This window comes from Anopheles stephensi, chromosome 3 (genome assembly GCF_013141755.1).
Source record: "Anopheles stephensi strain Indian chromosome 3, UCI_ANSTEP_V1.0, whole genome shotgun sequence".
Taxonomy (NCBI): Eukaryota; Metazoa; Arthropoda; class Insecta; order Diptera; family Culicidae; genus Anopheles; species Anopheles stephensi.
Window position 1 is genome coordinate 36829516 of NC_050203.1, and position 27906 is coordinate 36857421.

The following is a 27906-nucleotide window of genomic DNA, read 5'->3' on the forward strand; positions in this document are numbered from 1 at the left end:
AACAGCCCCCGTAAAAGCCCCTTCCCTGCTTTCAGTGTCAGCTTCCCCGCTTTTCACTCGGCGGTCATCTCGGTTGTTTCGTCCGGGGGATCATAAAGTTAAAAGTTGCTATTTAAACTATTTATGCTTTATGACTACCTTAAGAGATAAACAATCCCATTGTTTGCTTTAATTACCGCTAGAGAAGGTTTTGGGCAGAAGAACACGGGAAGCAACCCAAAAAACATGCGCCCGATAGTGGAAAACGCCAAGCAGAACTGGTTCAAAGTGATCAGCGAAACCCTTTCGGCTACCGGGTTGCCTTGTTGCGTGAGATTGGGCACCTCGTAGGCGTGCGCCTCTGGCCGACCAACGAATGGCTACTGCCCGATGCTACACGCTAACGGTCAATCTATGTAATGGATTCCATTGAAAAAAGTGTAGCACAGGAAGGCAGGGGAATAGTCCGCAGTATAATCAGCCAAAAATGAACAAACGAATAGACGCTAGCGAAGAGTTTGAAGGGGGGAGGCTTTCGGAGTTTTCATTTAAGAGGTTGTACGATGGGTGCATTTCGTCTTGTCAGGTCGTAAGTTTGATGGGCTCGGAACCCTATCCGCGGATGATGGCGGTAGCGGTGACCACTGCCTGCACTTAGTGGTCACAGTAGTGTGGCATAAAACATGGTGTAAATTTTAAAGCACCTTTCGGAGCTTTCCAGGGTGAGAATAGAAAACATTTGCTAGCAACATTTTCTGTTTTTATTGAGAGAAACGATGGATCTGAGCAAATGGTAACGGTGTTTTGTTTGCTGGAGATAGGGGGGAAACTGGACGAGTTGGGATGGTTGCAAGCTGCTAACTGTCGCTTCATTCATGAGAATGGGGATGGGAGTGCGTTTAAGTGAAATAGAATAATATTTGAGGACTCGGTAATGTTCTATATAATGCGTATTTTTTGAAACATAAGCAGAACGTAACGATTTTTCTTGTGATTATCCTATGTACTACAGATCTTCCAAAATTCAAATTTTAATATCATATATTTGAAGTACAGGCATCACTTAACATTGTCATTCGTTTTATTGGAGTAGTTATGGTTAAAATAGTCGACAAACTATGTTTAATGCTTTGTTTGTACAATTGGCGCTATCCCTGAAGAATTGGGGTTTTAATTTAAATAATTTCCCGTTTAATAGAAATAGAAATAATTCTATAATTACTGGCCATAGTTGATATAGATATTATACTCTTTTATGTACAATAGTAAGAATTGCAATTGAGATCAGATTTTGGTTAACCTAGTGTTTAGAAACATCGAAAAATGTTCAGGACATTATTATTAGAATTCGGGAAATTTTGCATCACTTCAAGGATTTCTGCAGCAGGTTAAGACCGTGAAGTGGTTCTGGTGTCGACTTGGGTGTGCTTCGGACCTGGTGGTTGAGCATCTGTCCAACCTTTAAAGAAGATCCTGGATTGGACCAGCGATGGCCTACAAAATCCCTAATTGAAACCGTCCACGTTTAAGCAGTAGATAATCATTCTCGTACGGCATAATTCATGCTCGTAAGGAATATCCTTCCAAAGTTGAGTGATTATTCGAATGACTTCTTCTCACACCCTTTTAAGTAGCGTGCATAGCAAGCGCTAAGTCATACGTCAATAAGAGGAAATGATACATCCATTAAGAGACTTAGAAAGAAAAAAAGGATAGACAATCAGGCATGAACGTGCTCAAAGCTTGTGACTTTTCATTTTAACGGTAGCCATGGCTAACGTGCTGGGGTAGATCATTTTATCAGCATACTAAGTAAGGTGCTGGAGGTCCAAGCCTTCATGGGCCCTCGTTCATATCGTTTACGGTGTCCTGGTAGACTTGATCATTTAGATAGCCTCAAACTCCTTTAGGTGACTCTTACACCTGTTTACAGTTACAGTCGAATCGCTCACCGTTTGCTTCGACTCATGAGCTGCTTGATTCGATTTGCATGCCCTTACCATCGAATGCGCGACATAACGACCGAATCACATGCCGTTACCATGGAATCACGTGCCGATATACATGGATTTTTGCTTGCTCCTGTATGAAGCATTTGATGTAATGAATAGCCCGGTTAGGCTGTTACTATTAGAAAACATTTCGTCGACATTTTTGTACGAACAAACGTCTAATAAACCATAAATGGCAAGAAAATGTGTCGTACAATACCAACATCAAACAGTAGCTATAAATGTAGCGAGACTAGCTTTTCTAGCTAGAGCTTAGTGATCTATACATGATACAGGCGAAAATTAATGTGTTCGAATGACAAAGAAAACTTTGAATAATCTTGAAGCAATTTGTCCACGTTTTTCTTTTACAATATGTGAATTTTTCGTTGAATTCTTGGAAATAGTTGGTATGTATCTTTCATTTTTACTTTGACACAATATGTAAAACACGTGTAAAATAGTTTAAAATATTGCTTTCCATTGCGTTAAGTCGTTAAAATTATCCTATTAAAATTTTCCGTAAGTTCTTCGAAAGAAGAAGCGAATTTGAAATGTGCTAACATTCACAAATCCATAGATACCGGCACGTGATTCCATAGTAACGGCATGCGATTCGACCATAGGGTCACTCATTCGATGGTAATGGTATGCAAATCAAAGCAGGCAGCTCGTAAGTCGAAGCAAATGGTGAGCGATTTGACTGTAACTGCAAACAGGTGTATAATGTTTCCGCTTTATCTCTGACTGTAGTTCACTTTGTGCATACGACCTCTAAGAAGCCCCCTGTTTTCATTCTGTTTAAAGCTTCCAAAGAGCAGGTTCCACCACTGCTAAAGTGAAAATACTGTGCCCAAAAGGTGCAGGGTTGCTCAAGAAAGAGCTGCTGCATATTTGAAAAAAGCTTCTTTAAGTTAAGATCCCAACATAACTAAGTTCTTCTCGTTATCTCTATTCTATTCTATTCAAATCTATTCAAATCCCATCCGGACCGTCCTTCCGTAATTGAGGACTGACTATCCAACTACATGGTATCAATAAGCCTAGTAAGCCAGAAATAGCAGGCATGACCTAAGAGGTAATAAGGCTAAGAAAAGAAGGAGAGATATTTTTATTCACATAGCCAGAAATTATATTCGTTCGTTATGGAAAGCTCCTACGGGTAAACCTATAACCTTACTCTTCACTCTCTACCTAAGATTTTAATATTGTGCCATTCGTCTCCATAACTATTTTTGTTTGTCCGACAATGTTGCAATGAAGTTCAATATTTACTTTAGTTATTGTCAGTTTCTTTTGGAGGTGTATTTGAGGTTTTTTGCCTCCTTTACTACAAAAACCCCTAAAAATAGCTAATTATTATAGCATATCAAAGAGTCCCACTCGCAACATCATCGATCGATGAACCTGTCATAACATCGATCCTGCAACAAGCGATGAAAACGTCCAAAACGCATACAACGGTTCGGTACGATTCGATTCACTTTGCTACCGATACCATGCAATTAAGATGTTTTATTTATTAACTAGCAGATGTACAGCAGCAAAAAAACATCGGCAAATCCCCGACGTGCAGCTTCCAAGCGCAACGGTTCGTACAAAGCGAAAATGCCGCCCAGTGCGCAAAAGCGATCATTATTAATAAGCGAAACATCTCATTTTATTCGTCATCGTCAAGTTACAAATGTTGTTGTCGTGCCAGGACTCACTTTCTCTACTGTGTCGTCGTTGCAAAACAAAAAAAAACGTCCGGGGAAGCAAATAAATCTACTCTACCCTGTGTGTGTGCGCTTACGTCCATGGGCGATTGATGATTCCACGTCCGTCATCCATTTACGAGGCATGGCATTGAGAAGAAATTAAGGACTGAAACCAATCATCACGGTAATGTATTCCGAATCGTGCATCCTCGTGCATCGACCGACTCGCAGACATATCAATCTACCGGCAAAACCTCTTCCGGATGTTCCGGCTGCACCAGTGGACCGCGAGCCGGACCGCGCGGGCTCAATCTTTCAAATTCATAATCAAACGCGCTGTCGCTGATCGATAACCGGTGGTGGGCTTGGAAGTCATCTTTCGATGTTACAGTTTTTTGTTCTCTCTGTTTGCTTTGCAGTTTTCACCGTAGTTTTTAAATGTTTCAGCTCACAGCAACAACAAAAAAACAAACCTCCTGCAGACCGACAAACGGCACCCGAACTGCATTCGTCCCGAGCGGTAGTAGTAATCAATGCAAACATACATCCTACATAACATATGTCATGTTTTTCATTCGGCATCCTGCACTAAGCTCTCATCCACATTCTGGTTGAAGCCAGTTTTTTTTTTTTTGCGTGTGCCCTCTGCCAGCTTCCCTTTGGCTCATAAGTTCTCATCGGCGAGGAACTTCTGGCTGCCGGCGTGGTCGGATTCGCGAGCGGTTTGTCTTTGGCAGTAGCGAAGCAATCAATTTTTATTATTGATTCTTGACATCCGTTTGAGTTGTGTTTTCGACCAGCCCGCGCGGCAACCAGGAGCCAACGATCTACGGCGAAATCCACCGGGTAAATGACACGACAATTTATGTGCTTTATTTTCTTCTGGTCATATTTCGCCGTCGGAGGGGTAGGACAAAAAGTTAGAATGGACTTTGTTGTGGGGCGTACAACTGGACATGCTGGAGTTGATCAATCTTCAGCATCCAGAACGGTTGGTTGGTGGTTTATGAGCTCTTAAAAGGAATATTTAGGATTTAAATGAGCATTTTTAGAAAAGCTAGATTCTCACCTGCAGCCTGAAAGAAAGTTTTAGACAAAAAATGTAGAAGTTGCTGTTAAAAAATAATTCTTAGCTAAAGAAAGCATCCATTTTACAAATCCAATTACAAGTGCTGCCTCGGCTGCACACACACTCACACTAATTCGTCTAGACTAGATCGATCGGTCGGCCATTTGGGACGGAGGTGCTTTGCAACTTTTGCGACAACTTGCTTCGCAACAAAACTCCACCATTCCACGCCTCTCCCGGGACACCAACACTGCAAAGAATCGCGCACGGCACGGCGAAGGAACCGCAGGAAACCGCAAACAAAAAGATTGACTGGATAAACAAGTGTTACCAGTCAATAGTACAGGGCTCCAATCGACAAACGAGCCAGCAAAAAACTGATCGGGGGAGGGCGGCAGGTAGAATGGGACACCAGGGGATTGGTTTTGGATAGAGATTGAATTTCTACCAACTCAACTTCTCCGTGACTGGCTGGAACTTACCGTGAGTGGATGCCTGAAGAAGGAAGAAGTAAGGTGGAGCTCTGATGGAGGTGGCTTCAGATTGACATTTCTTTTTTAGAACTTGAAGTAAGAAGAAAAACACGCACACACACACGCTGGGCACAACATGAAAACAACTAAACTTCAACCGCGGTATGCGGACGTCAATCGGTTGACATACTCCTTGATTACTTCGATGCTCTCGCAGTCGGCGTGCCGGTGTGTTTGCGGTTGAAGGGTTGCGGTCCACGGGTTCTGATTCTTTGCAAGCCCTGGCCGACTAGCATGATGATCGAATGCACACACGAGTACACGGGGTTGTCATCATAAATCATCGCTTGAAGTCATAATTTTCGTCTCCACGTTTTGTAAAGCATCAGCAGCAGCTCAGGGCTACGCGTACACGGGGTCTTGGGAGCCTTGGACCACTGTTGGACTTGGTCTTTATTTTTAGCTCATTTGTAGCCATAAATACCTGCATTTCAATTCGGGTGCACTCACACACACACACACACACACGAACCGATATGGAATTAACAATCGCATCAAGTTGTGTTAAATGTTTTCTTTCTCGCTTTTTTTACTGTTCCGTGGAGCATGTGATTTGGTCAGTCGGAAGCGGACACAACCCCCCTAAATAAAAGTTGAACTCATTTTAGTTTTCATATCATTCAGTTTTATTTTCGGTTTTTGTTTATTGCAACTAGTAACATTACGTTGGTTTCAGTTTTACCGTTTTTTTTCCTCTCACACCAGACCTCTTCCTTTTCCTCTTCTATCGTCTTTCTTGGTTGGTATTTCTTCTTTCTTCCTTTTTTTTATATCCTCCAATTCGTGACGGGGGGCAGGGTCTGGGTTTGCTTTTTTTTCTTCTTCTTTGCATTATTATTAGCACTACTACTTATTACCTTCCATTTTTTGCCATTTTGTGTTGTTTTTCTTTTGTTCTCAACCCCTTCCTCACCTCATTACGATAATAATTTACAGTACAATTACGACTATTGCCATTATTACAATGATATATTTATAGTATTTATAAACTTTCGTTTCGTCCCCACAATTTCACCTTCTTCACTCGACGTCGGTACGACTTTCGAACCACCTTGTTGGAGTACCGTAACTCCAAAAACGAAAATCGTAATCATCTTCCGGGGGGTTTTTCTTTGTTACTAAACAGTGACTTAGCGACAAGTTTTCCATGCAGCTACAGTGCACCTTAGCTACAAATCTTCAATATGTCGGTACACGCTCCCCACATCGAACTACAAAACATCTTCTCTACAAACCTCGACCTGCAACGCGACGCTGTTGTCAGGAAGAAATGTAGCAAAAATAAATAGCAAAAATTTAAATATTTAACTAACGGGAGAAGGATGTTCTGGGGGGAGATTAAGGGGGGGGTGGGGGAACTATTTTTCTTTCTTTCTGGGACAGACACTCATCTATGATATCTTTGTTTTTATACATTTTTTACACTTACAATGCATGCAACAGAGGGGTTTGTTTTTTTGTTTTTGCTTTCTAGCATACGAATTTCCCTAACTGCGATAACTCGAGAGCGGAAAAAAATACTGAACCACGGCCGAGGACATGATGATGAATTTGTGTGTGTGTGGAAAGGGAAGCACGAAAAGAAAACGCATCACGATAATAATGAACAATGATATGTTTCAGTCAATCTTTTCTAGTGTCCCGATGTTGCCCTTTCTCTGCTGCTGCCCGTGGTTATGTTTTTGGTAATGAACCGAAGGACTAAACAACCGAACGAACAAACAAACTGTACAAACAACAGCTCTAGCTTAGGTATTGGGCCGAGTGGATCGAGATGCCCGGGCGATCAGATGGCCAGGTAAAGGATAGGGAGCTAACACTTATCGGCGGCTACGAAGAAAGCTCTCGGACAACTAATAAAGCCAATGCCATCGAATGAATTACCCAAGGCTCTTGTCCTTAGCATCCTGCCATGGTGGAAACACCGGAATATTACACCTCTCCAACTCGCTTCTACTAAGGATGTCTTACAAAAAAAAAAAAAACTCCTCACTCAACAAAACTGTTCCAATATCGCCCTCTTATCAAATAATATTTTAATACAATTTAATATCACATACACTAGTTGCTCGATCTGCGCTCGATCCCCTTTCTTATTGAGTGAGTTGTGTGAGGATGTGTGTGTTTTTTTTTCTGCATGTGTGTGTGTGCATTCGATGAGCTTTGTATGTCTTCCTAGCTCGCTCGATCGCTCGCTCGCTGCATTTTACTAGTTACCGTATAAATCTAAACCGCTATGTACAACAAGTGCAGCACGGATGCGTTTTGTCGTTAGTTACGTTCGCCGCTATTTGTATCATTTGGATCCTTGGTTTATGATTGTTTGGTGGTAAAATCTTCTTCCTGTTCTTCACTACACACACTCTTCAAACGCAAAGCCCGGAAGCGTCCGACAGTCAACAGAAGTAGTCGATTGGCAGAGACAGCATGAACCGAGGAACTTTTTGAGATTTTGTTGGGGAGACTTTTTTTGTTCTAGTAAATCGGACAAACGTCCAAAGAAAAATCTAATTAAATTGAGCATGAAAATAGGGGAGGTTCCAGTTGGAAAGCGGCTGACTTGATTGATCAGTTTCATCTGCACTCGAACGGTACGAACTAATCTGCTCTTTTGAAAGGTCGGAAAAAAGGGCTCCAATGAGGCGTGTTAGAAAGATTCTTTTTTTACTGTTGCTACATTCACCAGGAAAAAAGTAGAGTCCTCGACAATTTTTCTTTTCTTCTTTGCCTCCCTTCTTTCGGGGGGTTTTCTGTTGCCTACCTCGCACAGTTCACAGTTCATTTATCATGCCGAGCGTTTTTCGTTTACTTTTCTGACTATGGTTTGCTTCCGTTTACGAGAATGGATCGAAAGCTCAATCGCACTCATTTATTGTCCAATTTCATTACATTGTGTGTTTTGTTTCGGGGTTTGTTTTTTGTTTCTTTTGTTCACTTTACTCGTTAAGTAACCCACTAAGCGAACCGCTTATCGTTTCCAAAGGCATCAATCACAAAATGGGAAGTAGCCTTCCAGAAGGGTTCTACCGTTTTGACTGCTTGGTTGGTTCCTTGGTTGGGTTTGGTAAGAAAAAGGGGGGAGGGGATGTAGTCTGCACTCGGAAACACTTACTTGATCGCCATCGGTCAAGGTTTGGCGCTGTTGGCCAACACGTTGATCAGCTTCACCTCGCTGGGCCCCGTGCCGGACGGAAGCGAGACGGACGCGGGGGTCAGATTTTCCGGCCCATTGCTGGAGGTGCTGGAGGCGGGTGAGGCCCCGGGCGGTGGTGCTGTGTGCGGGTGTTGCTGCTGGTGGAGGTGGTGGTTGGCGGTGGTGAGGCTGAGCGGTGCGAACGGTGGCCCACTGCCGGAGGCTTTCGATATTAGCGGGCTAATGTTGACGGGCAGCCCGTTGTGAGCACCGATCGTGGCACCGAACGTGCGCTGGTACGATTCGAGCAGGGAAACTTCGGGCGACCCTGGTGCCAGATGGTGTCCGTACAGATTCCGATAGAACTCGGGTCGCATGTACGGGTGGTGGTGCAGCGGATTGAGCCCTCGGCCGGCGAGCGGGGTGACGGGCATTTTGCCCGGCGAAGGATAGCCGCCGGCCGTTGGGGAGGAGGAGTCGGAGTCCTTGCTTTCCTTGCTGGCCATGTCGGCCAGTGACCAGATGCGTGGCTTTGTGCTGGGGTTCGTGCTGCCGCTCGGGGTGTGGTTCACGTCGGGTGGGGTCGAGATGGCTGGCCGCAGGTGGGGTGGGAAGTTGGAGGGATGCAGCAGGGGATGGTGGTGATGGGCGGGGACGCCTCGGTCGTAGATGTCCGGAGAGTTGGGACCGCTGTCGTTGCGCGATCCGTTCCACTCACTACCGCCCGGGCGGTCCAGCATGTCTAATCGTGAGGGTCGATCGCCATCCTCACTCGAACCGGTGCCAGAATCTTTGGAATCTGTCCGAGAGTGAAGATAATAGGAACGAAAGGTGTTTGAGGTTAGAAAAGCGCAGATAATCAATGTCCGGATGATCTCTTCTTCAGCCCACAAATTCTGCAATATATCTAAGCCATCTTCCAATCAACTCACCTAGTATTTCCTTATCGTCCTTTAAGCTCTTGTTATCGTCGTCATCATCGTCGAGATTGACATCATCGTCCTCCACGCGGTTACGCGGTTCCCAGGTCATCTTGTTCTCCTTTTTCAATCGCCTCCGGGCGTTCGCGAACCACGTGGACACCTGCGTCAGCGTCATCTTCGTGATGATCGCCAACATAATCTTCTCGCCTTTGGTCGGGTACGGGTTCTTTTTGTGCTCGTTTAGCCAGGCCTTCAGCGTGCTCGTCGTTTCCCGTGTGGCGTTTTTTCGTCGTGCTCCATTCAGGTCCATGCCGTACCTTTGATGAGGAGATGAGAAACAAAACGAGAACTGATAAGTAACCAGTTGTTCACTTCGAATTCTACATTATACGTAGAATGCTGGTAAATTTTAATATACTCAAAGGCGGATTATTCAGAGTACATGATGCTGATGGTATGTTATCTGTTCCCCAGGATTGATCAGAAAGAGCTTCCATTCAGCACAATTAAATGCTCATTCATACTTCTATCTAATCCCTCGTAACCCAAATGCTTGCTATTGTACTTAAAGAAAGTATTCACATCGAATAATGTGGTGAGTAATAATTTTAATAGCTGCTCATCCTCTTCTCCCGATAGCCGAAGTTCACTGACACATGCTTCTATGGTTATTTGGAAGTATGCAAAAACTGCCATTTCGGTCATTTAAGACCACATAGTTTGGAGCAGCCGGTGTCCATAATTGCACCATGCTGCCCCCGGAAAGGAAAAACCATAAAGCTGCGGTTTTGTTTGTATGATGAGAAGCTACACTGCTACGGCGCTTGGATGCTGCCGGGCTGGTGTTGGGAAATTTTTTCGTAGAACGATCGTTAGGTGTTCTCCCGGTACTGACCAGAAAACAAAAAACTTTCCTCCTTCCATCACTCTTGGCTAGAGTCTGACCCCACTCGGACAACAGGTTCGGTCGAACAGTGGAACAAAAAAGACATTCGCAAACGTACGCTAAACGATAGGCGTTCGTGGCGTTTGCCATTTGACAGTTCGGGACCGAAACCGTCCCGAAAATCCATCCATAAACTGCAGAATGAGCAAGGCTGCAATTAAAAGCGGCCATGAATAGTCATCAGAATCGCCATTCGCGGTGCGGTTATACCTTCCCCCGATGTCTGCGGATCCCGCGCGAACCTCGTGCACTTTTGCGCCGGGCAAACATTTGCGTACCGGGTCGACACACGACAGCGCACGGCGTGGGTTGTTCGCATATTGTGCGAACGAGCGTTTAAACATGATGATTTTCGCCGATCTGCTCATTCTGCGTCGCGCGAACGATCGAACGTTGCATCCTTTCGACATGTGGCTTTTTTGTCGCTGTTGTTGAGTACATCTTCGTTGGTCTGTGTAGGATTGCATATCCCGCTTTACTGTCCGCGAAGATTGGGCGTCGATTCGATAGGGAGAATGGAGGGATATATTGCGGTACCGCGAAGCAAAACATCGTGTTATCTTTTGGCTTAACAAGCGTTTGTTTCTTTAAGTTCGTGGTGATGTTATTTTGATTCCCGGTTTCTTTCTTCCATTTTGCTGCTGTTGCTCCAGGGAAGGTACTGGAGCAGAGGCTTCCTCTCGCAACAGCGAGTACCCTGGGCGCGTCTGTTATCAGACAACTTTTATCGATTTTCCATTTTCTCATTTTAAATTGCCACTCGCGCCAGACCGTGGTCTCCAGGCCACCCCAAAAACGTTGATGGAAAGGGATCGTGGATGGATTGGACCTTTGGTTGAGTGATGTCGTCTCGCTTGCCGTGCTGGTGATGTTGTCGGTGCCGTCGAATCATCCTACTGCACATCGTTCCTTCCAACCGCTCCGGCTATCCAGGGCGGGGAAAGCCAGAAACAGCATGTTTTGTAAATCGATGTCTTGCTAAAAAGGGAGACGTGCAACGTCCAACAGTACAGCCAGCCAGGCGCTTGACACAGCCCGTTCGGGCACGTACAATATACGCCGTCCGTTACCAGACGCACCAGTACAATCGTTCGATTGTTCATTAAGACGCTTAACACCGCATATCAGGGAGGCAGGGTATCGATTAACAAGGCAGGAAATTGGCAGCAAAAAATAACCAGCAAGCGAAGCAAGCCATCGACCTGGGTTCCCCGGGGGTTGTGAGGCAGTATCAGTTACATCTACGCTCGAGCAGCCGTTTTGAGCTCAACGTTGACGCCATGTTTTACAAGCTGCAGCGACTCGCCATTACTTATGGCTTCCACCATATTGGGCAGGCCGAATTTGCTTTGGGCGAATGTGGGCCACAAGCGAAACCACAGAGTTGATTTGATTCGCTACAATGTGAGGAAACATTTAAGCAATTATTAGAATCCTGAAGACGCCGATGACTCTTTCGTCTCCGTTGGACTAACGGAGGTAAAGTTCACGAAGAAACTGCTCAAAACAAAAGCTCTGTTTGTTGGCAGTCAGAAACTGCCGAGCTGACTGAATGAGAACATTGTACCTAAAGGCAGTAAAAGTTTGCGTTACTTTATGCGCCATTCGTGCATGTTGTGCTCGCTGCAGAAGATCATGTCAGGCTCCTACAGATAACTCCAGATTACGGCTTCACCATTGTCACCCGGCTCTGAATGCGCTCCTTTTGCGTTGTGAAGTATTAAAAATGTCTTGATGCTTTCTGCCCGAGATTGGTGAAAATTTGCCTGAACGCGTGTGGAGCTAACAGGCTCATGTACAGCTTATCATTGTTGGTAGGATGAGCCGAGCTTCTCATTTAATAAAAATATAATTAATGGTAATTATTGTTGCTCTCTTACGCTCGTCTTCGGGGATGGTAGAGCTTCATAAACATTTGCATGAGGGACGTGTGCGTTTAGAAGGAGGATTCTGGAGGCCGGAGCACAGGCTCCACATTCCAACCTCCGGGTCACATTTATTTGCAGCCAAATGGAGCGAAGCAATGGGTTGGTAATGGCCCAACAGTCACACGACAAATCATGGTACAGCGTCGTGAAAAGCTCATCCCACTGCTCACTTGTGCCGTACCCGAGACACCGTGGAATGTGTAGTGAAGATGTTTAGCAAACCGACATGTCGTTTAAGGGCAACGATTTAAATGGCGGGGGATGGCGAAGTCTATTTGCTGCACTAGAGACTCGCGCGCTCCAGAGACTCACGAGCACGCAGCAGAACGAGAGTGAGAGTGTGTGATTATTGTCTAGCGAGCGATGAATTTAAATTGCACTCGTCGGAGCCGGAACCTCAGTAGAAGTCACGAGTCGGTAGTCGGAGTGGGAGTCATCCCCGAGCGTTAGGCATAAATTCTCCTAACGCATTCCGCATGCTGGTGACATTATAATGAAATCTTTTGACACTGCTTCGTGGGGATTACGTGGCGATTAACGCGCGCCTGCGAGTGGTTCTGGAGAGATTGGTTGTTTCGCTGCCAAGGATTCTTCCTCCTTCTTCCGGATGGATAAATTACGGTGAACAATATGCTCCCCGTTGGCGGTGCGTGTGCCGAGCTGCCAAAATAAAACACTCAAAACACAATTGTAAGACATCCTGCCGGTTGTGTCACCGTGAGGCCTGTTTGATGCATCGCTTCCTTCCCATTCGGGAGGATGGGGGCCAACACTGAACGTGGTGCCCATTTATATATATCAGGCGAACCGACCGCGCTCGAATGCAAACGTGGCGAATGCGCTTTTAGCCGGGCTGGATCGGTTCGCTCGAGCGAACGAACGAACGATCGGGTTCGATTGCGTGAGGCATCGCAGATTTTTGGACCGAACCGTACGACATTGTTCTGCGCCGTGGAACATATTTATTAAAACATTATAAATGGTCATCTTCCTGTCACGCTCGATAATTTGTATTATTTTATGTCCACGGTTCGGTCTCAATCACGGCTCCATCCCTTTGCGCTTCCCCTTCTGCAACCTCGGCCCAGTCGCCGCGACACTCATTTTCATTCATTTCCATGTACGTCGTTTGGTGGTTTTTTGTTTGAGTGTGTTCGACTCGAATGATGGGCATTGGACGCGAGCAGTGGAATGTTTTGTCTGTGTCCATTCCATTATTGGTGTTGTACATCAACGAGAGCTGTTAGTTCTTCGGTTCCTTCGAGCCCGGAGTCAATCCAATTCTGTGCACGAAATCGAACAAATCAATAATAAGTAGGCCTGCGTTTCGTTTCTAATGGTGCCGGGCTAAGCGTGTTGACCCACAAAAAGAGTTTAGGGTCGAAATACCAGCCGAAGAAGCGTCCGATATGATGTGTTTCATTCATCAATAAATTAAAAGCAAAAATTAAAAAAGGCAGAACACATCGAAAACATCTCCACTTTCAGGTTGAATTTTGATTTGAACTTTCTCCATACGTGCGTGCTATCTGCGCTGGAGCTTACTTAGTATGGGCTCCCTGGAGGCATTTTATGACACTCATAATAGGTGCTGTTATGAGCTTTGATGAGCGCTTGTTTATGATGAACAGGTAGCACAGGTAGTGTCCCATAGCCGTAGCCGTATGATATGGGCATTTGAATAATTCTACCTCGATTTCGTCGTTGCGTCCTCAGTTCCAGCGCACAAGAAGCGCGATAAGGAATCGTTTAAACGACAAACAAATGTCACTCCAACAACGGACGCGTCGCGTAAAGGGAACGACGGATTGTTCCGCTCGTGACCATCTAATGATTGAGTGCTTCTTCGTTTACACCTTCCGACACCTTCAACCCAACCCCGTCTGCTTGAGCGCTTGTGCATCAATGTTGAATCAGCACACTCATTAACATTCACCAGCCGATCCAGCCGATTCTGCTAAAACTCTTGGCGTGACCATTCCATGTAGCTTGTTTCTTTTTTTCTTCTTTGCGCACCCGCGGGAAGTGATCGTGAGCGCGGGAGGGAAAAAGAATTTTTACAGGCAAAAACCAAACCTATAATCGAATTGAAAAATCCATCGCAACTCGTTCGAAAATCACCACTCAAACAGATGACAATCGTCGTCATAAAGCTGTCACGCTCCGGCACGGTATGGAGGTACGTGTCGAACGAGGCGCTCGACGAGTGGTGGCTTTGTGCTGTGTTTTTGGTGTTGGTGAAGGGCTTTTTTTGTGGGACCGATGCACAATGAGCCGGTAAGTTAATTGTTAATCAATTGAATTATTAGTTATACATTACCGCGAACCGGTGTCGTATTTGGCCAAAGTCGATAAAACCATCCGAAGGTTGGTAGCGGCTGGACGCATCGGAATGCTAGCGGCCTTGGATGGAGGGATTCGTCTTGGCTGATTCGTTTCTTTTTTTCTTGACTGGAACTTCGATCAGCTTGTAGCGACACACTTGAATAATTAGTATTGTTACATGCCGATCGAGGGGCGGTAATTGTATGCGTCGAAAAATGTGTGTGTGTGTTTCCTGCCGGTGAACGAGCTGGGCGAGGTACTCATTATCAATACATAACCTCACTTTGTTCAAGCATGGAATTGGCAGGTTTGATGGTTGAGTGAAGCAAATGGTTTTGCGTATCGAAGCCATCCAAAACTGGCTCTTGTTTTTACAGGGTTTTACAGCTGATTTTCAAAATGCCAACAGTAGTTTTCGTTTCTGTAAAGGACTATTTCAACTTCAGATGGGTGATTCGCGTCTGTTTTGTTTTGCAATATATTTATGAAATCGATTACATCGAATCTCAAAAATGAATTTGAAGAGTGGAAGTTGAAGTATTAGCAGTAAGATTCTAGAAGAGATATAAATTTCAAAATCTAGAATTTACGACAATCAACTGAGAGATTTCTATTTTTTCTAAATAGTCCTTTTCAGACTTTCAAAATGCTGTTGGAACTCTAGAACAAAATGCAGAGCATCAAGATGCATAGAACAAAACAGAAAACTCTCTTAACACTATGAATTGTCCGAAGTAAAACCAAACAAGGAGAAAAAAAGAGGCAATCCCATGTGAATAACAGTGCTCACCCTTTCAGACGCTCCATCACGAACGGTCCGTCCGTAGGGAAGCCCTAAACGCAGCCTCATTTGAAGATCCTCTAATTGCTGTGTTTGTTTTAGACGCTCGTTCCGCGCTGCCTCCAATTTTACGATCGCGGTGTAAATGAAACACCGTTTGACTCTACAAGTAAATGACCATATCATGACGTCCTGATGACGATGGCGATTGCTACGATAATGCTTTAATGGGCGACCGGGAGCCGCCAGAACGCGCGGGAAGTTCTTGTGGCTGTGCCATAAAACGGCTATGCCTCGTTTCAACGAATTGGAACCCTGCGATAGGGTTGATGATCAGCGGAAGCTCAATCAACCGTTGGGGTTAAATGCTACAAAGTTAAACAAAACAAGCGCACTAAAACGTAGGCCGTTTGTTGCGGGCTAACCTTCGGCAGAGGAGTTTCCTGGTGAAGTGGGTTAGGATTAATTATCGAAAATCATAACGGCTAGCTGGTGTGTGTTGTGTAAATTGAAGCCACTGGAGCGTTAGAGAGGTCTCTGGAGTGAAGCTAAAGGCACAAAAACAAAACCGCCTCACCGACACATTAGGAGGGACTACAATCAAGAAGAGAAATCCGAATCAATCTTCAGTGTCGGCATGGTTTCAGATCCAATAAAGTAATTGATTAATGTGAAACGATATCCGCAAATTAGTATTCAGCCGTGTCGGTTTCGCGCTTGTTGCTCTCAAACAACACTCTCGCACACACCCGACGCCAACCCTCCCGCATCAAAACAGATCGTTCCTCATAATTTAGCTGACGACCACGGTAAGCGAAGTCCACCGTGTCCTTGCCGCAAAACTGGCCAATGGATGTTGCAGTGCAGTGTGGAGCAATTTGCATCTAGTCACATTTTTGCCAATTAAACCGTTTGACCGTTTGGGCGGCAACGGCAACGTGGGTCGGAAGAAGGGGGGGCTGGAGGTGACCTAAGCCACCGGTCCCAGACACTTTGTCCATCGAACGGAAAGCCAGCGGAGGCCGGAGGCTGTGGCGGTGCACAACAAATATGTAGGCCTTTCCTTTTAAATTAATACATATTACTTAATAAAGTGTACAAATTAATAGTGACTCGACGGTGGTGACATCGTCGCAGCCGTCCGCCTGTCTGGGTTCGCATTTGCATTTCGACGTTCGGTACTGGATAATGAACATGGCGATTTTATGGTCTCGCCATCGAATGCCAACCTCATCAGGGCCGGTGCATTCGGATCTGCCATGGTGGAGCGGTTTCTGAAGGAAATCCATCGAACGGCCGATCGCGATGAACGATCACTGAACCGACGCAAGGTGTTGACAATTTATATCGTTGTAAATTTTGTTGCCCGCGTCCGTGCGACCTCCGGGCCTGCCAATTCCGTCGCGCTAACGGACACGGATTGCACTTTCAGCACGATGCACTCTCGTTAGCGCGCAGAGAAGCGGACGGCAATGGAGCAGGAACTGCAGCAAACGGAATAAATATTCGCAAACGCTACCACACTGATAAAAGAGATAAATTACGCCAATCCAGCCGTTTGGAGTGTCCGGTTGGTAGTGATTGCATGATTTATCGGTCATCGCCGGCAGTCTGCTGTCCGCGAGCTTCCCGTACTGATCGATGTGAAGAAGCGCTATCTTGGCCCCGCTAGCCCGGAACAAAATGAGGACCGTCGGGGGAGGACAGAGAAGAAAAAAAGAACTCCGTGGCCACAATGGTCCGACTTTCCGGCCTTTTGGCACCACTTTCGGGCAGTGATGCTTAATGGACGCTCACGTATCACGAAACCATCCACGAAAGTCAATCATTCTTTTGCGCGTTCGATTTGACTTTTCGCTGACGTTGGAAAATTCGCCAGACGGTGGCAATCATGGCTGGCTAGCTGGCTGGCTGTGTATGAATTTATCATTTTCCACCATTATTCCTAAAACCGTTGAACTCTCTCTCTCTCTTTATCGAAACCGCCTTCCGTACAGCTAATGGACCGACGATAATTCTTCCTCGATTTTCAGGATCATCTGTCTCCACAAAACCGTTTGACTGCAAACGCGCGAGAGGATTTGTTTCTAAACCAAAACCCAAAAAAGCAATAAAGCGAAATAAATAAATAAACGGCCACAAACGGGGACCATGACGGATGGTCCAGGTTCACGGTAGATTCGCCGATTGCGTCAACAGTAAATCTCGTACAGCGTCAAATGCTTGATTGACTTTTGATGGCAAATAATGGAGCGCGCAGTTGGCAATTATTCCCATTTTGAGCTACCGATTGAAGTCGATGCTGGCGGGATATTGACGACTCTTGGTCTGGTTGACGTGAGCAATTTGGTGGGCCACACGTGGTTCAGAATATTCTCTAAAAACAAAAATACTGCTACCGTAGACTGGCTGGACGTTGAGTTGTAAAGACTGTAAAGTGGGAAATTATTCCCTGTCAAAGTGTTCGAATCAGATCGATTACCAAGCTGAACGGTATCTTGCGTACATCTATTCACCCGATGTTGGAGCTTGTACGAGCTAAAGTTAAAAAATTCATTACACAAGGAAATGACATTCTTTTCGAATTTTGCAATGATTGATTCTGTCGAGTGTCGAGTGTCCTGATGAAAAATTGGGAGTGGTCGCTTTTTTATTTACTCCCGCTCAGGATCATCATCGGCGAGACCTTCTCCACCAGGACACAGCATGTAATGTCCCGTGTAAATGTGATGTTCCTCCATGCGTTTGCGTACGCATCATGGCTGCCACGAACAGGTATTTGCTTTTGAAGTTGATGGAAATAAAAAAACCCTCAATCGAATCCTCACTTTCCACACTGGCAGGAATTGCATTTCCAAATGATGATGTACGGAATGGGAAACGAAATCCTGCACCAAGCGTCAGACCTTCGACCACTCATGTAATCCTGATTAAAAAGGAAACGAAATTGCATGACGAATCCAAAAACCCCTTTCAACAGCAGCGATTGGAGCATTCCGGAGCTCCGGTTGTTGTTTTTTCTTTACTCGCAATCGATTTTTCCCCTGTCTCATTTTGCATTTGCAACTCAATCCCTGCTTTGCAGCTCCACGGTTTGCTGGAGAAAACATGAGATGTAAATTAAAAAGCAAGTTCGGGTGTAATCAATGAACGATGTAATCCAATCCGACCGGTTTTCGGATTTGCAGAAAGGAGTGGAATAAATTCTTAATGAATGCACCGAAAATGGTAGAGTGACATGTTCGTGCCGAACCGAACCCCTAAAGAGCTGGATGCATATGGGAATGTTTTACATTGACTGTACTAAATTGATTTTTTGTTTATTAATAGCCCATCAAAGTAAGGTAAAATTAGGTTGAGAGCTTGCATACATAAATTTAGACATTTAAGGAAATCATTGTCCACGTTGCCTTGTACTTCCCACTTTCTACTGACAGGCGTGAAGAATTGCCTATCGACTGCAGGTGCACAACTGTGTCGCTAGAAATCGAGATAGAGAAAAACAGGCAACCGAAACATCCCTTTTTCTACACCTTTCCAAACTTTATCCACTCTATTATAAGCCGATAGGATCGCGGAAAGATCTTTCGCGCTAGATAAAGTTCCCCGCTTTTGTTCCCAAGCGTTGGTCCGCCTCTTTGCGGTGGTAAACACCCTGGCCCGCGAACCGAACCAACCCACGAGCTAGCTAGATTGATTTATTCTTCTCGCTCACCGAAACACATTGGGTCGGAGCTAACCCACGACCATCAGCAGTTTGGGTTTCAATTCATTAGCAGCAGCAGCAGACGTGGTTGACGCGAGCATCGTGACACGAAAACGCAGCCATGCAACCTGCTCCGCGAGGCGAGAGTTTTTACCTGATGGCTCCGTGCTTACTGCGCTGGTGATGTGATCGCTGTTGTGCGGTTCATTTCCGGTTAGATGTTTTTCCTTCCTTTTGGTGTTCGGTCCCCGAGATGGATGGCCACCGTTGCCGATGGATCTGATCCGCTTGAAGCGAACCGAACAGTCACACTTTCTTCATTTCACGCCCTTATCGGAAGTGGCCCGGTTGACAGGCGAGTTCTTTGCCGGTGAAAAATTGAAGAGCGCTCGTGATGCGCCCGATCAGCGTGTGAAGCGTTTGGAGAATGGAAGGAAGCACTCGATCTTATCGGGGATTTAGATGATAGAGCTGGATGGATAGCGTGCCCGTTCGAAGAGTACGTCCAGCTGTCGAAGTGCTGTCATTCGATCATCTCTGTCAAGCCGACCTCAATGTCGTGCAAATCGCCATCTTGGGCTAATCTTTGCAAGCCGCACTGTGACACTGTGGCACTGTGTGTATTAGGAAGCTGACACAAATTTACCTTTCCGGGCGTTCTTTACCGCATTGGTGTGTAAACGGTTGTGTATTGCAAGCCGGAAATCATGCAACAGCCGGTAAATTACCATGCAATTATGAGACGGCCCATCGAAACAGATGACAATGACATCGAGGGGGCTCAGAGAGCTAGCCAGCTAAGCTTCATGGCCCAAAGTTTGGCTCATTTCAATTTCAACCCACACGTCATCCATTCCATTGACCAATCTTATTATGGATCAAACACGATGCACGATAGCCTCAGGTTGTGCAGTGCGGTGGCGAGCGTGCAGTACCGCTTCCTTTTAATCTACACCCCATGCACCTTGTAAAACATACCGAGCTTTTCGAGGTTCGTGTAATGCGATGGCACCAAAACAATAGGCGAAAGCGACACAAACATTACCGGGAATTAACATCGAACGGAATAATAAATTGGCGTAATAAACGCATCCATAATTCATATGCACCGCCACCGTCGGCAAATATGACGACGGGGTATGTTTGACTGGGTCTTTGCCGGTGTCTCTATTCTTTCGAAAAGAAAGTCATCGGTTTGATGACGCGTTGCCAGCATAAGGCAGGAAGGATAGGACGTCTCGGTATGTTGGCCGACCCATTGCCAGTCATTGACAGTCCACAGCGGCAAAAGGGTGAACAGAAATGAATTTAGCCCAAAAAAATCTTCCGGAGCCCCAAAACTGAGCACGACCATACTGAGCGAGCTCGGCGCATTGTAACGTGGCACTTGACGCCACGCTGCTGGAAGTCCGACCCAGGTTGATGTGCAATGGTTTAATTAAACGAAAACATTTGCTGCATAATTAAGACGCTTTACATGTTGGCGAACATTCATGATTGGTTAGTGCGTTTTGGGGACCGACCAGTTTGCGGCGATAATTAATCACCGGGCACAGTTGTTAATGTTGCCGTCGAGTATGTAACGTGCCTGTACGTGAAGGTGAAGCAGATGTTTCGAAACTAGTGGAAACACTTCCTTTGCACAAGTTCGTCCCATGCCGACAGTATTCACAGTAGCGCAATCGCACTTCAGAACGCAACGCGTGTGTTAAGACAAATCGCAAAGTCAACGATGCCGACGGGGCGGCCTTTTTGATTTTTGATGGAACCAGCAACAACAACATCAAAACTGAGGCCCAAGAAAATCGGTAAATCACTCATCAGCTACGGGAACGTCGGACGCGACTGATAAACAGTTTGTTTGCGGAACAAGTGTCTGTTTGAAGACGCCCGTCTTAAGTCAAAGGGCGTCAAAGGGCGGTTGCGCACCACAACACACACAGAGAGAGAGAGCGAGAGAAAATCAATCACTAATTTATCGAAGTTTGTCCCGAACAAGCTGCTGTTTGCTATGATTGCGGTTGTTTTCTTTGCCCGCTCTGCCTTTAGCCTGGGCTCTTGAGATACGGTCAAGAATTATGGGCAAAACAAAGCAAAAAAGCGCTGGGCCCAAGACAAACCTAGCACGTCCGCTTCATAAAACGTTTGTGGCAAAGGGTGCGCGCGCGCGTATGTGTGTGAACTGATCAAAGGGAACTATGGATCTGGATGACTCGGGCAGTAGTGAGCTGAAACATATCGTACCGGCTCACACTACCAGCCGCGGACTTCCTTCACACCACGGGCATCGTAAATTTGTCATCAACTGTTTTGGCGGCAGCAATTGCTTAGAAGTTTGTCACATGAAAGCAAACACCGCCGTCGTTCGGTGAGCAACCCGTTTGGCCCGGGGGTTTGGGACGCAGGGGATGCGATGAAAGCTACGCGGTGGGATGAGCAGTAGTTCGTCTACTTCACTGAACAACGTAGAATATGTAATCCTAACCTAATTAATCAACTTTTTGAGCAGCGTTTGAAGGAAGGCGAAGGTGCAGCGAGTACCGAGCACTTGCTGCTCGGGAATCGGGAAATTAGGTTTGGCTTGTGGCTGAGCGGAAACACATGTTTCGTGGCCGTGTTTCGTTGGCGTGAAAGATTAACGAGAGACTAATACTGGGCGTTGCTGTTCCACCCGCCCAAACAAGCTGTCAAGTTTTTGCACCTTTGTTCGTGAAGCGTGACACTTGGCGCAGGAATTTGAGCGTTCGTCCACGCTCAAGGACTTTGTCGGACAAGGGGGAAATTGTTTCTTCGGGGATGATAATAATAGAATGACCATGCTTGGCAGAGGATACTTACGAGTTGAACGGATAGCCGAATGCCGCATCGTACGGATGGTACACGGAGGGATAAGGCCACGGTGCGCCACCAGCAGCGAGGTTTTCCTTCAGATCGATCCCTGCAGCCTGTAAAGAAGTAGCAGAGGGTGGGTGTTAAAGTTAAAGTCAAAGCAGCTAGAAACGGCTTCGATTGCCGAAGTTCTGCATACGATTAATGAGTTGGCTTGCGAGCAATACTGTGTCTTCCAGCACGCATCAGCAGTAATCAGAAGTTCAAGACTGACAGTACCGTGCGGGCGCCACCGTTCCTTGCGATAACTGGAGCAGTAACTAACCTCCAGCCGGCGGATCACTAATTGTGGAGCATGCGGAGATTCAGTAGGACACTCTAATTGTTGTTATTTATGTTTGCCACCGTTTCTTTCCGTCGTCTGCTGGTTGGCTGTTCCGCGGCAGCATTATCAAAAAGTCGGTGCGAAGCGCCACGGCACGGACCGATGACGCCACCCAATTAAAATCACACTTGCGCGTGAAGCTCAGTGACCGTGGCCTTTTTTTTGCCTGTGTCTGTTTGCGGGATTCGAAACCCCGAAAAGTAAAACATTCCGAAACATACAATTTCACGGCACGGAGCGAAGTGAGAGGTCTGCACACCGAAGCCGTGTTGAGGGACATAGGTCAGGCAGTGATAGTGTCGGGCAACAAAATGCCGACATTCGGGAGGTCGAAAGGTCGTACATGATAGCTTGACACTTCGGCGGAAAAAAAGAAACGAACATCACCACTGTGCCCCGGATCCTTGATCGTCGGGATCGTCGGCGCTTATCATGCTAGCCGCTAGCGACGTCAGACGACGGTATCTGGTGGCTCACAGCACACGCGAATGTGATGCGCGGATGATGATGATGATGGCGCACAGTGGCTGCCGTAACGTTTACACTGAATCTGACACGTAATTAATTTTATTGAAAACAAATTACGAACACGGACCATGTACATCGCAATGGCGATCATCGCGCAAGCGGCATAGAGCGAGTGATTGTGGAGTGGTAGTGGTGTCGGTCTGTCTTAACCTACAAACGGCTGTTACTCGGAGAAGTAGCAGCAACCAAACAACCGAGTACCAGTAGTAATATATCAAGTAAGTAGCAATATTTGTTTCACAGCTAGCGTTGTGCTCCTGGCCAGCGAGGGTTTCTCCCGGCATATTGTTTGGAGTCTGTTGCGTGCCGAGAGGCCCGATAAGACAGATGGCTGGTGGTTGGAATATTACTGCTGGTAGTTTTGATTAGCCAGGCGCGTTTTAGAACCTCGGTGGTCTTTCGTTGTGAACGCGTGTACTTGGTTGTTTATTGTTATTTCTACTAAATAACACATTTTTCCTGGTGTTCTGGTTGTTGCTGCAGTTGACGCTACTTGATGCGGTCTTCAAGGATTATCAGCATTGCTTAGAGGCATGCTCTTTTACAGTGACATATTCAGGTGCATAGATGCGTCTTAAGGTTCTAGCTTTACAGAGGCTATCACGCTTTACAAAAAATATTATTCTTCGCTCGAGGTACTCCATTTACAAATACCTCCTCAAAGGGGTAGTTTTTGAAGGGTATAAATAAGCATCGTTTTAAAGCAAATGTTATCATACTCTCTACATGCTTTCTGCAGGAACGTGCTTCTTGCGAAGAGTCGCGAATAAAGACATATTTTTCATTCGAAGGTTCCTACTTGACAGCACGACCAAACCAACAGCATATCACAATAATATAATACTTGCACTCGTGCATCGAAGCAAACACACAGTGCTAAAAGCTTTGCGACTGACGGGTGAGTCGTATATCATAAGACGTTTGGGTTAGATAAATAGCCGTGTGACATTATTTGGAAACATTTAGCGTTATCGTGGCGTGACGCGCGAAACTAACCGAATCGCGGTAGCAAACAAACAACTGAACAAATCAACAAACAACCACCCAGACAGACAAGCTAACAGCTTGGGCTGATAGACAGTCTGCTTTCCATAGCTGGCCGCAAGACCAAAAACTGCAAATCCTTGACATTGCTTTGGGACAACATGAATGGTGAATTTTTTTGTATGCACTTAGACACGCGGCTACTCACAATCTATGCAGTTCCCTTTGCGTTTTGTGTTATTTTTGGTTGCAACTCTACACGCCGTAACTTAAAGCGCGCAGTGTGTGCAGTTCGCTATCGCGAGGCCACCGTGAGGGCGCATCGGGTTACGACTGCCATATTATCCAACAATCACGACCAGCGTGTGTGTGTGTGTTTATGTACTCGCATGCATCCGTAAAAACGCATCGCCATGTAAATAAACGACCAGAGCCAAATGACGATTACAGAGAAATCATTCATAATTTTACAAGCCAAGATAGTAAACAGAGCTCAATGTTGGTGGAGGAAAAAAATATATTGCTCGAGCGAAAAAACCCGCTTCTCGCTCATTTTCTTCAGCCCGCTGGGTGTGTTGATGATGCGAACTTGCAGCATAAACACCAACACTAGCGCAACCGGCTTGGAAGTAATCCGGAGTCTGAACGACCCATTTTGAGTGTACGTGACTTTGGAAGCTAAACAAACCCGTGAGGGGTCTGTTTTGCTACCATAAGTGCTTGGTAAGATTTTTGCTAATATTTTCTCCTTTCGTGGTGGTAGGCAGCAGCGGCAGCACCAGCAACATAAGTTTGATCGATCGAGCCAGCACCAGGTTCCATGGGCAGGGGCACGGGACGGCTGCCATCGCATAGAAACAGATCACGCTCCGGAGGCTGCAGCAATAGTACCGCTTACGCTGCACGTTGCAAAACAGTTTATGTTATTGTATGAGGCGAACCGTGTTCGAACAGGCCATATTATGTTAGCGTAGTTTACAATACAAACAACCACCACCGGTGGTCAACGATTAAGCCGATCGTCGCATTGCGCACGGCGGGTCGATCTACCGCGTCGCTCGCTAGCAGTTCGATCGGGCGGACCGCACAAGTCGAACGTTCGCCGATGTTTGTTTTTGATTGTTGTACATCAACGGGGATGTTTTGCTTCTTGCAGTCACTTCTTCTTCTTCTTCTTCTCTGCTTACACACATCCGGGAGAATGTTGGGGACGCTCCAAAGGACGCCAGCGGATGCATAAAACAATTGTCATTTGTCCAATTGTCCTTGGGCGGTGGGATTTTATCGCTCGTTCTGCTCTCTCGGTCTGTGTGTGTGTGTGCAGATGCGTCACTGCATCTTGGACCCAGACGTAGGCGCCTGGTTAGCAGATGGCAATGAGGGGCCAGACCACGCAAATGAAGTCATAAAACTCTGCCACGGACCACGGTCATCATCGTAAACAGGTTGTAAACGCTAAGCATATTACCGTGCATTGGGAAAGGCACCACGCTTCAAGAACCATAAACGGAACAATCTTCTGTGGCCGCATCGAGTTGGTGGTAAAATTGGTGGAAACCCCAAAAAAGTTGGCCCGAAACAGCACAAACCCTTCGAATGCAGCATGAATGCGGAAACAGATAATTTGAGCTTTCTTATTCCCACCGAACGCTCGAGCCGGTGAGGAACGTCAATGCTGTGCTCAATGTCTTGAGGTTTCCTGCATCCTGGCCTCTGTCCTGCGTTGCGTCTGCACTGGAAAGAGCCTCAGTAAGCATTCTTCATAAATTATGCATGCACGCAGTGTTTAAGTGCTTAAACGCAGACACATGCAGAGCATGGCGGGATTACTACAGCAGCCTAGACATCTACCAGTCAGCGAATCGACTCTTTCACTCTCTCTCACCCTCAGTCTGTGTCTCTAGGGGAAAGTGTACATACTCCGTACGATTTGACGAAACGATTGGAGTTACACAAAAATTTGATCTAGAAATTCCTGCCCCGCTCTCGAACATTCTTTTCTGCGTTCGTTCCAAATTTTAAGGGCCTACTCCTTAGGGCCATATTTCCCTAGCTGTCATGGAGATGGTTAAGATAAATTATACCTACATAAACGTAATTTTTATTTTTATTGCTGTCATATTTTCATTTTCCTTTCCCCGTTGTTCCGCCACGATCCCCGGCAAAGGTGTGCTGGGCGTAGTGAGCACTCATCACTTACCAGCCAGCTAATATATTCCTGCGATGACGCAACGAGGCTTCAAACCTCCATCATGTCCTCTCATCTCATTGATCTATTCACCTGGGACGGTAACGCCTCGCTGGAAGCTTGCGATAGAGATAAAGATAAACAGGACCATCACTTCGTCACTCAAGGGTGGTCAGGAAGTGGTCCATTTTTTGTGTGTTTCGAGCTTCTTCTTCTGCTTTTTAGGTCCTAATCCTAATCACCTGGCAGGGAAGTAGCTGAGACTCCCGCTATCGCTACTGACAGGTGAGTGAGTGCGATCGAAACATTAAACGTCTATTTACATCCTGTGGTCCGAAGATGGGGTTGGCTGTGCTGCTTTCACAACGCATTCGATGTCTTCATCGAGCCTTTACACGATTATGATCACTCGATCGTAAGAAAGGGCCATCAAAAAAGACATTAAACATGTGTGCGTGTGTGTGTCTTTGCATAATTGATTCATAAAAATATATGCCTCGTCACTTGCTTGTACCTCCGTGGCTGTTGGAACTCCACTCCATACTTACAACGTACATATTGAACACGGGAAATGAAGTTATGAAGTTATGAAGCACAATAATTATTATGCACTTATTGCGGACGGTATTGCGACTTCAGGGAAGGTATGGCATATGTTTAACTTTCAGCTGACAGCGATTTGACAGGATGACTGAGAGAGCAGGAGGCATTAAAAATGGATGTGCTTTTGAGAGATGGTTTGCAAAGTTGCAATAAAAATACAGGAGTTTGGAGGGCTCTCTCGGCGATAAAATTGAACCTTTGCAGGCTTAGCTAGACTGAAGATTTTCAGGACAAATGTGTGGACCTGGATTGCACCAAAAAAGTTAGTCTTGAACCCAAAGGAGGAGTCCAGATATTCTTCCAACATCTCTAGTTCATCCGAAAACCGAGCAACCGCAAGAAGCCATTGGTTGTGAAGCAAGTCCCTCCAGCAACTCAACATTCCACAAGCTCCAAACGATCATGTTGGAAATAGATTAACACCTCTCAATGATCGTTTAAGAAAATCTCATGCTGCCAGGACCGAACCGAAGAGAAATCAAAACAGATCCGAGGGTGAAGGACGCCCAAAACCAATTGTTCACCAATAACTCGGTTTCCGCCTGGCCCGTAGAAGAACGAATCCCGAAGAACAGGGTGATGATGATGATGATGATGGGAAGAAATCCCCCATTTAAAAGTCTACTGCTTAACTACACACCACTTTTCATTCCTTTATGCTCTCCAGCGCTGGAAGCTTCGTTTCGTTGGCGAGGCGAGGCCCCATTCACCTGATACGGCGAGGGTGGTGCGTGATGGAGGGCGCAAGAGCGCGGGGAATGAAATGTAAACAGAACGTCAAAAAATTTATAGTTATCATGCATTTTATTAACAAGCCTTAAATTTATGATACTGTTTAGTTTACTTTCCCTCGCCGCCGGTCCATGCTCAAGCGTCACAAAAACGCCAAGCTCACCCGACGGAGCTCACCGATGGGCATATTCATTCATGTTCGGATGTAAGCTGGCCGGATCAAACAAAACAAACATCGGTCGTCGCGAAGCGTTGAGAAGGAAAACGTGTGGACATTCCAGTGCCAACGTTCGTACTACTACTACTACTACTGCTGCGAGTCTGCGAGTCCCCGTGCTATGAAGCCCAAAACTCGACCGATCTGGACCGAACAATCGAATTCGAATCATTCCGTTCCACCCTGCTGCGCGTTATGTTCTGTCATGTTGGTTTGGTTTGGCTTTTTTTCTGTTCTGTTCGCTGTATTATGGATGTGTAGATGGATACAGGCTTTGGCGCGCTCTTCGCATTCGGCGTGATGCGTTAAGCTGTTCGAGCGAGTCCATTCAGAGGTGGGTTACAGAAAAAAAAAAACGACGAAGAAACAACAACCCGACTAGCCCAATGCTCGTTAGAGGTGAATGGAAGTGGAGCTTAACAACAA

General features: G+C 46.0%; 1 protein-coding gene across 1 annotated transcript in view; it reads right to left on the minus strand.

Annotated features, from left to right (window-relative positions):
• Window positions 1-5874: 5874 nt before the first annotated feature.
• The window catches only part of LOC118509682 (homeobox protein araucan), a 61420-nt gene continuing 39388 nt past the window's right edge, over window positions 5875-27906 (minus strand). The window contains exons 3-5 of the mRNA XM_036050725.1: window positions 21853-21959; window positions 9338-9645; window positions 5875-9204 (exon numbers count right to left, since the gene is read on the minus strand). Of these exons, the coding sequence (XP_035906618.1) occupies window positions 8399-9204; window positions 9338-9645; window positions 21853-21959 (1221 nt within the window). The 3' untranslated portion in view covers window positions 5875-8398. The remainder of the gene's footprint in view (window positions 9205-9337; window positions 9646-21852; window positions 21960-27906) is intronic.